At 39.0% G+C, this 12232-nt stretch overlaps 1 protein-coding gene across 46 annotated transcripts in view; it reads right to left on the bottom strand.

The window, feature by feature from the left end:
* Positions 1-12232, bottom strand: part of LOC134531020 (CUGBP Elav-like family member 1) — a 1002129-nt gene that overhangs the window by 146407 nt on the left and 843490 nt on the right. For all 46 annotated transcript variants that reach the window (XM_063366464.1, XM_063366463.1, XM_063366465.1 and 43 more), the window contains one exon: positions 756-881. In XM_063366464.1, coding sequence (XP_063222534.1) covers positions 756-881 — 126 coding nt within the window. The remainder of the gene's footprint in view (positions 1-755; positions 882-12232) is intronic.

The following is a 12232-nucleotide window of genomic DNA, read 5'->3' as shown; positions in this document are numbered from 1 at the left end:
TGCATGTTAAAGTGCCAGGTTTTATCTGTGCACGCCTTAAATGCCAAGCTTTTTATTTACCTGCATTCTTAGTGTCAATTTTAATTTTTTAATTGCTCTATTTGTAAATTTTTTTGCCTCGTGTGCCTGTGATTAAGAAACGTATTTTTTGAGTTAACGTTTACTACATTACGCGCGTGTTTTGTGCTGTTTAAAATTCAGGTTCACGCCCTGTGAGCCTTTACTGTAGTTGTGGCTATTTTGTGCGTGTTATATATTGTTACCACTTCCATTCCCTTTGCACGTAGTGATTGGAGCATCTATAGAACACTATCGCATTTCTATGCTTCAATGCATATACAGTATCTTCAGAATTGCTAGCCATTTATTTAATGGGTGGCAGGGAATGTCAAAAGCAATTTTTTTTAAGGAACAACAAGGTCCGGAAACACAATCCTCCAAAGCTACAGGCGCGAACAGTAACGCAACAATTTGAATTCCGCGCGTATTGTGCGCTACACTATTGGCTGAGAGGACGCGCCACCGCAGCGCCGACGTTTCAACATGACATTCCACACAGTACTCATGTCAATAAGACTGGAATATTAATAAAAAAATTTTGTTTTGTATTCGGGTAAGTTATGTGGCGACGTCAACATTTCAAGCCTTGGTCAGTTATTTTATTGTTTTGCGATGAACACAAACCGCTGGATGACAAACGTACAGATCTGCTGGAGCAACGTGACTGTAAGCAGCGGCTAGTTGGCGCCGGTTACCTTTGCTCTGGCCGCTCGTGTCTCGCAGGACGGTGCACTCCTCGATGGCTCCGAACTGGCTGAACATGGTCCGCACGTCGTTCTCCGAGCACTTCTTCGACAGCATGCCCACAAACAGCTTCCGCTCTGCAACAACCACCGTCCCAGCGTCAAGCCCTCTCTCGCATAACCCACCTCCTTCACCCGACACCCTTCACTAACCAGCAACACAAGTTATCACACACACCCTGTGGCTTCGACTGATTAACAGAGAATGGTTGGTAAAATGTCGCACCATTACAAAAACCATGCAAATTAGTCGAGTTTAAGGAATAGCATCCCTACTATAATATTACAAACGAAAGTGTATGTGTCCGTTTGTCCTTTCACGCAGCAACGGATCGACCTGATTTTTTTGCATATAAATAGTTTATGGGCCGGAGAGTGAAATAGATTACATATAATTATGAAATTCCATCCATCCCTAAGGGAGTGGAAAAGGGAACGATTCCGTTTTATAATAGAAAACACAAACAGCAAGTTTGTCATTTTTCTAGGTCCGCCACATGGTCATATAGTAAGGTCTGGTAACTTCCTATCCTTCTTGGTGAAACCCATCCGCTTAGTGAAGCTCGCAGTTGCTAACGAACTAACGGCGCTAACAAAAGTTTAGTTTAGAGCTTTGTCAATCGATAGCATTGCTTTGAATTCGTAACACGCTATCGTTTGGTGCGTCCGTCACGTCTTGCCTAGGAGTTACCTGCCTTCCCACAAAATGAAGCTGAAGATGGCAACCCGGTTTGTGCTGATGCGTAGCCTTGATGCACCGAGACTGTGCGATCAATGAGGCTTTAAAATCAACATTTCCCGTTTTTCAAGTGTGTATCCTACAGTTGAAACTCAGTAGTGATGTTCCTTATATTACGATGTGTGTAGAACAGGCAACGCCGGGTACTTCAGCTAGCATTAGTTATAAATTAAATAATGAAACATTCCGTTTTCAACGAGTCTTGGCTTTCTGGTTGAAGCCGCCTCACGCTTTTGAGACCAAGACCATAGCCTTCCAAACCAGTAGCATTGACTGGCCAGCTCGAGAGCGGGTGAGAAGTGAAGCTGGAAGGGGAAGCCAATTGGCAGATCACTTTTACAAGCATTGGTTACCACATAGGCCAATAAAGCGAGGCCTGCTCTCCATCTATGGCTGCGAGCTTGGCCGATTAAATATCCACGACAGAGGCAAAAAAACAGTCTTCCACGGCTGTTTCAATTACCATTTGATTGTAAGTATTTAACTAACGATCTTTTAGTATGACACGGCACCCGTTATTTATTTCTAAGTGCTCTTCATAAACACAGGCGTTAGAAATACCATGAGACGGTTGGATTTATTTTACTTGAGACACAAAACTGTAATTATAAACAAACATGCGAGCTGTTTCGAAAATAAATCTTAAAATGCAAAATGGTGGGCATCAATCATATTAAAAAACTTGTGTCGCGCTATATAGGCCTAATAGCAGGTCCGACGGCTGGTGCCTGTGCGTGTATTGGATTTTCGGCCACCGTATTGGAAAACCTTAACTCCTTTTGACCTTGGCAGTAATTTTGTTTTTGTTTCCGATATTTGTTCCTAGAGTGCACCAGTGTCGCTCGACCTTGTGGACGTAATATCGGCGTTCCTTTACTAACTTGCAATCAAGTAATACATGTATACACATACATATTTATAAACATACACACAATTGCAATCAAGTTTATATATACAAAGTATATTTCTAAATATATATGAAGTATATTTCGAAATATATATATGAAGTATATTTATATATATAGTAGATTTCTATATACAAAGTATATATATAGAAAGTAACTTATATTTTTATTTTAATGCTTACTACTAGAGACAATAACGTGGCTTTTGCACATGCCACCTGCTCGAGTATGCTCGTATCGACCGTCATCTCGCCTGATATTCGCTAGAGCTCACTAGTGTCAATCACAAGATCGTCAGATTTACCCTTGGTGTCATCTTGGTAACAATATTTAAAAAAATATATATTTAAATATCAAACTAAAAATTGTGAAATAATTCCAAAAATATACAAAAAATTTCAAACTGAAAATAAATTTACTTTTCTTGTTACTTCATTGATATCAGTCACTTCCACGTTGAAAATTCGTAAATCTCGACCAAAAAAAGCAAAAATAACTTAAAATAATTTCAAGCTGACATTTAAATTAAAATACAAGTTCCCAAGGGTTAACAATGGTTACATACTTTACCATACCATACACAAGAAATAAACAGTTTATTAACATTTTTTTTTAATAAATTAAACTACTGTACATATACAAACAAATTGTATATAGCTTACTTTTTATTTAGTAATCAGGAGTATAACAGTCCTTTGTCGTATAAAAATTTATGTTCGTGAGAAACAAAATGTGTCAGTGTGAGCGATCAATCGTCGGCAACTCGGCTGCCCGTATGAAAGGACTCTTAGTTTCTCTTGTCTCTTTGTTTTTGCTGGTGGCAACTGTATTGTAAGTATACAGAACACTTTACAGCATCTCTTAGTTGCTATGTAATCTACATGAGCAACAAGCAAAACTTGTAAATAAGTAGTCAAATTTGGTATCAATATTGTATGAAATGTGAGTACAGTGAAAGTAACGCAATAATATATCTGTTTTGAGATCGATCTAATTTAATTTTAACCAACCAAAAACCAACATCCTCTGCATAACTTGTCTTGTGTAGAGCATATTTTCGTGATGAATTATTACAGAATAAGTCATTCCTTTATGTCATCTGCTAGCCGTCTCGTATCTGACAACATGGCGGACACATTCGATTGATTCGGTACATTACTTATGCGTACACGCGCACAAACTGTTTTCACACACACACTGTATGCAGAGTTAAAAAATACGCGAATTGAAAGAAGCTTAATATATCAGAGTTATTTCTGTTTACAAAAGGCATTCAAGAATACGCTATGGGAGGATGAATAGTTGTTTTTCAGTACTTCGTATTTTAAAGTGTATTTTTAAAAAGGTGTTTTCAGAATAATTTTTAATTTAATCTTCAGAATGATTTGTAGCACCGAAAGGACATGTATTAAAACTTTAACTTCATTACTCCGCTATGTAATGGTATGGTTACCACACAAAACTCTTATAGTTGTCCTACGTACGACGAGGAGAATGCGCACTAGTTCCGAGCCTTGCGCTTAGAGGCTATATGCCACACCTAACTAGGAGGCCCCTGAAGTTCGGTGCGAAAGCACGACCCGAATATCATCCATTCATCACAAGTGTGCCTTCACGGAATACTGAATATCGAGTCGAATGCACACTCCCGCAGGCCTTGAGTAACCATACAACGGTTGACGGGTAATTTTTTTTTACAGACAGAAATGTCAAAAACATGTGTCATGCGTCCCAAGTTAAGGGGGGGGGGGGGGGGGGCGTCTCGTCAGGACTGTATCTGTGTTAGTGAGACGGGGTGATAAGCGCGATGTTCGCTGGTGCTTGTAGCGCGGTATCGCCTCTAAGCGCAAGACTTAACTGCCTTTAACATTATATGGCGGAGAAATGAGGATAAATGTGTGATGCAAGTCCCTTAAGAGCTTTCAATAATCTGTCCCGGTTGCTTTACGCCTAGTAATTACTCTGAAAACAGGCTTTTTAGCCTTTTTAACTCTTCTAAAAATACAGTTAAAAAAATTAATCCGGATACAAAACTACTTATCGGCCCTCAGCGAATTATAAAATGCTTTTCGTTAACAGACCCCACTCGGATATCTTGAATAGTTTTTAAATCGAGTTATTCTTCCTGAAGCTCTGCACACAGTATGTGTGCCCAGGTAGGCCGGGCCCATAACACAGCGCATATATTGTTAAAGTAAAATACAGCATTTTGTTAAGTCCAATTCTATATTAGGCTACATTGAAATAATTTCTGCATCAAATCAAGAGCGTAGTCAGGAAGGGGCCCTGCCCTCCCCCCACCCACAAAAACAGCTCATTAGCAAGCTAATATAACTAATGTGTTTCTCAATTTACGGCCATTGAACATAAAATATAAGAGAGCAGCCTTCTCTTTCAAAACGTATTAGAACAATCATAGTCAGCGGTATTGTTAATCTACCTTTCGTAAGTAGCATGTTTTATTTAAGAATTTAAAGTCTGAAAAAGCACTTAAGGTTCTCACATAGCTTAAAAATGCATTTTTAAGAATCTTATTTAAAACATTTTCCTGGGGTTAACACTCCCCGGAACTCCGCTTGTCTGGGTGGTAATTCCATCTACACCTCAGGCACCCCGAAAGAGGCCTATTAAGTATTAATTCTTGCAACTTCCTTCGACCCCCCCCCCCCCCCCCCTCTTTAAAGTCTACGCATCAAATAACTGATTTACACGAAATCTATATGAATAAAAATGTAAACGTTCATTCAAAATCTTAAATCTCAGAAAGTTTTTCACCCATTGCTTTGAAATTTTGACAACGTTGCATTCGAATACGCTCGTATGTTTTTAATATACATGTCAAACCTGTGACAGATAAAAATGTTTTGTATGTGTGTACCTACGTTAAACAAATTACAAAGAATGGAAAGAGGAAAAGAGGCACAGCAGCGCTAGTAGTTGCAAGTGCATGTGGCAGCGGACAGCCGGTAGCGGGCGACGCCCGGGCAGGCGTCCAAGGCGCGCGCAGTGACGCAACGAGCGACGCCGGGAATGAGAAGCTGGTCGCCGCTGAACAATGAGGCGTTCCCAGCGCCTGCCTCGCGCGCAAGGCCCGCCCGCGACAACACCGACAACACCGCGACCCTCCCGGCAGCGTTGTTGGAGGTGTTGCGAAGCGAGGCGCCCCGCAGAGGCTCGGGCGCGGCGTTGCCAACTCGACTCCCGCCCTGCCCTGCCCTGCCCTGCCCTGCCCTGCCCTGCCCTCCCGAACCCAACACACGTGTTCCTAGTCGCTTTTTCTAACCAATACCTACGGTTTAAATCGGTAGCCTACAACTCACGTAGTTTCGGTTCCCTACCACGTTCGTGCAGCTTCGGATTTCTCTCAAAAATTGAAATTAAAAAAATCGAAGGGTTGGGTTAGGTTAGGTTAGGTTAGGTTAGGTTAGGTTAGGTCAGTCACAACATGCTTGTTTTCATTGGAAACTTCTGATTTAGCGGCTGAAGTGGCGTTAATACCAAAACGCAAAACTTCGGAAATCTTCGGAAATTCTTGCAGGGAACCGAAACTACGTGAGTTGTAGGCTTCCCGGTCTAAATAGCAAGTGACAGTTGCCAGTTGCGGTCCAGTTGCGGTCCCTTGGGGAAACCCCCCTCCCACAACAGCCACTGGAACTAAAAACTCTAGAGGTAACAAATAATCCACTTTGTGGGCGTATATCCCCGGGGAACAACACACCCCCCCCCCCCCCCACCACCATTCCCGGGGATTAAGAAGCCCCACACTTAGGGGGCCAGCTTGTGCTTGAAAAAATGATTACTGTGGAACGGGTTTGATGTCAAAACTAAGTTATATTGACATATTTCTGTATATTTTGAAAGTTTTCCCCGCTTATCATATGCATATAGGCCAAATAAGGATTATTTGTGCCGGTTAAGGCCACGCGCAAAACTCTCTACAGATTTGCGCTCCTGATCCACTTCATATCTTTGATAATGAATTTTACATATTTGAGAAACGTGTTAAAATAGTCTTAACGAGGCGGTTACTATTCAAAATACTGAACTTCCCATTAAACTGGGAGATATTTCCTACCACCCAAACCATCCATCATTCGCCCGCCCAAGATTCCAAGCTTTCGCCGCCCTGATATGATTAATAATGGCTTTGAAATAACTTTTATTACTAAAAATTTGCACAGCCTACTGGCGTAGGTGGATTTAGAAGTACCTATTACTTCTGGAAATATTTTGGAAACTTCTATAAACTTCTGGAACATTAAGAACTTAATTAACAAAATATATTTGTGTGCACCAATATTAAAAAATTATCGATTAAATATTTCCTCATTTTCAATGCAGCGATAATATTACGAATATTTGCAACTCAATGTATCCAGCATTGAATAGTTTAAAACGCAGCATTCAACAGCTTAGAACGAATTTCATATTATATGCCAACTAAGGTAATTAATTTTTTTACCTTCAAACACTATTTTTCATCCCTTGCACTAATAACGTGGTCGTATAAAAATTTGCTTTGCGCCAAGGTTTAAGATATTAAGATGGTTTCAAATAAATTCAAACAAATTTGATAAGAAAGTTTTTAATTTTTAATTTCAATCCATATTTTACAGTATCAATTCGTTTCATCAAAAATTGTTTCAGCCAATTATACAATTATACACTTAAATTTAACTGATATTATAGTAAGTTATATCTATTAAAAAGTGTTTTTTGTTTTACTTCAAAAATTTATTTCCACCCCTTGCAGTAATGGTTGGGTAAACAACAATTTATTTTAACCATTGTTTCAGTCAATATTTAGACAGTTAAACAAACTAAGAATGGATTCGATTGTGTACCGGTGGGGGGAATATTTATTTATTTTCTAATTCCAATCCCAGGATTTTTCAACCCCTTGCAATAATGGATTGTATTATCAAAAATTGATTCAGACAAACGTTTTAGATAAAAAATATAAGATTTACAAACAATTTGACCGGATTTGATAGTGTACCTACTAAGGGAATCATGATTTTTTTTTTTTTGTCCTCAAACCATTTTTATAGTTTACCCTTTGCAGTATTGGCTGGTCGCATGTATCAAAAACTTATTCTGGTAAAAGATTTTGGTATTACTCTTACGAGCTATAACACGTTCAAACTGATGTGATATTTTCCATATGGGATTTACAGTGATTTTTCTCTTTTAAAAAAACCTTCCAAATTTATACCCTTTTGGTCGGGTCGGATATTGTCCATTAACGAAGTCGACTGACATTTTCCACGACTAGATTTTATGAATCAATTTAGAAGTGATTTGTGAAAAATTGCGAGAGTTATCGTGTCCACAAAATTGTGATTATACATATGAACTTTATAATTGACGATGGTTTTGGGGTCTATGGACCATGAAACGGAAAAACTACATTAAAATGTTCCGGAGTCGCACCATGGCAACGGCTAAAAATAAGTACTATTTCTTTGAAATCTACTTAAAAACCCTTCCCAGGCGCTATGAAATTTGAGTGATGGCCGTAACATTACATGGCAGAGAAATGAAGATAAAAGTGTAGTGCAAGTCCCTTAAGTACTTTCAAGTATCTTTACCGGTTGTTTCATGCCTAAAAATTACTCTGTAAACACGCGTTTTAGGCATTTTAACTCTCCGTTTAAAAACTTAATCCCGAAACAAAACTATTTAACGGCCCTCAACAAATTCTTAAATAATTTTCGTAAACAGACCCACTCGGATATCTTGAGCAGGTTGACGGGGCCCTTAAGCGCACATGTATGGTGAGCAGAGCTTCAGGAAAAACAACGCGATTTGAAAAATACAAGATATCAGAGTGGGGTCTGTTTACGAATATAATTTAAGAATTCGCTCAAGGGCCGTTAAATAGTTTTTGTTTCGGGATTAAGTTTTTAAACGGTATTTTTAGAAGAGTTATAAGGCTGAAAGACGTGTTTTTAGATTTATTTTTAGCCATAAAACAACTTGTACAGATTCTTGAAAGCACTTACAGCACAGCTTTAACTTCATTTCTCCGACATATAATTTTACTGTCGCCGCTCAAATTTCTTAGTCGCCCTACGCACGACAAGAAGACTGCGCAAAAGTTCAGGGCCTTGCGCTTAGAGGCGATACCGCTCCAGAAACCAGCGAGCGTTCGCTTATCATCCCGCCTAACACACACACACACACCTGACGATGCGGGTCCCCTTAACGTGGATTCATGCGTGGAGAGAGAAGGTGAGAGCTGACCAAGCGGCCTGTGCAATACCCGATGGAGTGTGGTCAGTTGTTGGGAAACCTTCCAAGATGTGCTGCCGAACGGCTTTCGAACCAAGATGCGCCAAGACGCGCGCTACTGACAGCTGCATCTTTAAGTACCCGAGTAGCACAGAGCGAGAGATTTGACTGGCGCAGCACCGGGTGGCCACAAACATATCAAGAAATTAAGACACACTTAAAGGATTTCAAGGACCAAAATTGTTTTAGATGTTCAGTAAATTAAAGAACATTGATGCAAACAATTCAAAGCATGGTCGTGAACACGCCAATATGCGGACACGCAACTGTTTCGATACTTTAGCAAATAAACGCACATCGCACACCTATCGATATCTCAATTATTGATTACGAAGGTGTTACTCGGACCAAAACGTAGATTGAGTAGAATATTTATTCAAGCTACAGATCAAAATACTATATGAAACAAAATTCAAGGACTCATACCAACATTCAAGCACAATTCAAGATTTTCCAAGGGCAAATAAAATTCAAGGGCAATTTCAGTTTTCCAAGGGTTCAAAGAAATATGGCCACCACCCATTAGTATTGCTTGTGTGGACAGACTAGAGTGGTGAGAAGAAAGTAGACCTTTATAAACCCTGGCGGCACTTAAGTGTACAAATACAATTTAATATCAGCCAATACATCATTCCAATTAGTTTACATATATTATAATCTCCTATAATAATTCTTTTTTTTTCTTCTAAATAGTATTATTTTTTTTATTTCCTGTATATGTCAATGTTGCTAAATTTTAATTTATAGTGTTTATTTTTGTTCTATCATTTCGTTCAGCTGGAGAGCGTGATTTAACATCATGCCTAAAAATAATAAAAGGGCAGAAGCAGATAAGTGGTATTCTCAAAGGTAACGTGGGAATGAACCGCCAAAAGAGGCGCCATTAAGTACCAGCGAACAGATGCGAGAGTATAGGGCGCGGAAAAAGGGATTTTCTTTTTTTTTAATCTGAGATCATATCAACATCCTTACTATTCTCAATTATCATCTCTTGTTCAATAAAAAATACAAATAATTTATCTCTATACCATTAAGCAAGAATTTTCACTTCTGTCGCACAAGGAGTAAGTACTGTATTGACGGTAAATATGCGTGCGCATACAGCAGTACTAACATGACGTTGGGATCGAGACACATCACGGCCCAACGGTCGTAGTCGGGTGCCCTGAGCCCCACACAGCCGATGGCACGTGAAGCAAGAGAAACTGAGCAAATCAATATTTTTTTAAGGAGAAATAAAGTGAGTAACTTTCATTGGGAAAGCTTACATCGGTGTGTCGTGAGATTGATTTAAACACAGGTGTTCACAAAAGAATGTCCCAGCTTCAATAGTAGGAGTTCAATTTAGACTACGTATTTACAACAAATATATAAAATTAAAGGTAAAATAACAGGTTTTTTTTTTGCAAATGTTCAATATGTGCACCTTTAGTTATACGGCACACATCCAACCTTAAGTACAATTCTTACAACACTTTTGTTAACACGCCCGGAGTTATGGAAGAATAACATCTTCAATTCTGTGCCTCAACTCTGGCAAATCATCAAGTAGTGACGGAACGTAGACATTATATTTTATTATAAAGCACCAACGGAAAAAAATCTCACGGCGTTATGTCAGGTGAACGTGGAGGCCAGCGAAAAAGAGCTCTGTCGTCTCGACCATCGGATGATGTTTTTGCCACATGGGGGATAACTATCAAACTTTAAATGAAACTTAAGTTAAACGGAAATGACAGATTCACTCTTAGCAAATCGCAGAACACAAAATGCTCTACGCTCAGGAGACGCCATTTAGCGTAGGTGGCGCTGCAAGCGAGAAAACCACAAAGCAGTACTCTCGCATGCGCTTAACTAAAACTGCTTTGAGTTACTCTTTAATTGTGACCTTGAACCAAAACTCTACAACTATTCCAATTGATACCATTAAAATGTATAACTGGGAGATTATTTTATGGACGCGCTGTGCGTAGCACGACCCACCTGCCTTCGAGCGCACGTGCACCTACGTGCGCGGCGGCGACAGGAGGCGACAGGAAGCGACAGGAAGCGACAGGAAGCGACAGGAAGCGACGTCGCAGCGCCACGAGGTCGCCGACCCTTGAACGCGCGGCCAAGGGAGCGACTCTTGATTGCGCGACAAGCCACAGGCGGGAGTCACTCTCGAGACATCGTCGTTCCCAATGCCCCCCGGACACGCAGCCAATCAAAAGTCTCATTTCATCACGTGAAGACGACAACCGGCGATCGAATACGTTTCTACGACAAACCATAATGAAAACCTTCGTAGAAAAAAGTTATATTTTGAAAAATTGCAAGTTACTGACATCTTCGAAGAGAATAATTTAAGGAGACCTGTTTAGTAAACATGTAAAATAATTACTTATAACAACATAAGAACCACCAAAACATATTTTGCACGCAGCAGAATAAATATGACAAGTGTAATCAAGGTAAACAAACGCCCAGCATTATTACAATGATGTAGAGTAGGTATACCAAAAATGTTAAGGGTAAACAAATATACAGATAAAATAACTTAAAAAGGGGGTTCATACAAGTAATCTGTATTGAAAAATAAGAATATTAGTACAGTATTAAGGGTGTTGGGAAGTCAATCAAAAAATTTAATGGTATCAAATTAAATTCAGATACACTTGGTAGTCATAATCCAATCAAGCTTAAGATTATAATAATAACCCGAAGAAGCAGCAAATTTAAAACCCAAGTTTGTCAAAATGATAACACAGGTATTCCTACATAAGGTTAAAAATTTATGAAATACTAAGAGCAGGGATGTAAAAGCATTTCTAACATGTTAATCATGCACAATATTAACAAAAAATCAAATAAATTAATGTTTTATATATTAGGTACAAGTGCAGTAGTCTTACTTCATACGATAAAATAGAACAAGGCAATTCAGTCGGGAGATCTTCGCTGCAAAAGGGATAAAAGCATAAAACTTCTGGAATAGATCACTAAGTGTACATACACGTTGGGGTCCTAACATGTGATCAAGTTATTACTCCTCAATCATTCTTCAATCACACGATAAAATAATTTTTAGGTAGATTTCTAAGAAATATTACCTATTGTAGCCGTTTCCATTGTGCAAAGTCCGGAAAATTTTTATATAGTTTTTCGTTTCATGGTCCATAATAGACCTCATAACGATCTCAACTCAAGAGTGTGTGTATGTGTGTGTCACAAATTTGTGGGCACGATAACTATCGCAGTTTTTTTACAAATCACTTCCAAACTAATGATAAAATCTATTCGTGGAAAATCTCGGTCGAGTTCGTTAATGGGCAATATCCGACCCGACCAAAAGGGTAGAAATAGGGAAGGTTTTTTGAAAAACAGAAAAATCACAGTAACTTCCATAATAAGGAAAATATCACATACGTTTGAACGTATTATATCTTGTAGGAGTAAAACCAAAATATTTTGTCTGAATAAGTTTTTGATATGACAAACCATAACTGCAA

Source organism: Bacillus rossius, chromosome 3 (genome assembly GCF_032445375.1).
Source record: "Bacillus rossius redtenbacheri isolate Brsri chromosome 3, Brsri_v3, whole genome shotgun sequence".
Classification (NCBI taxonomy): Eukaryota; Metazoa; Arthropoda; class Insecta; order Phasmatodea; family Bacillidae; genus Bacillus; species Bacillus rossius.
This window is presented reverse-complemented; position numbering and strand designations above follow the sequence as displayed.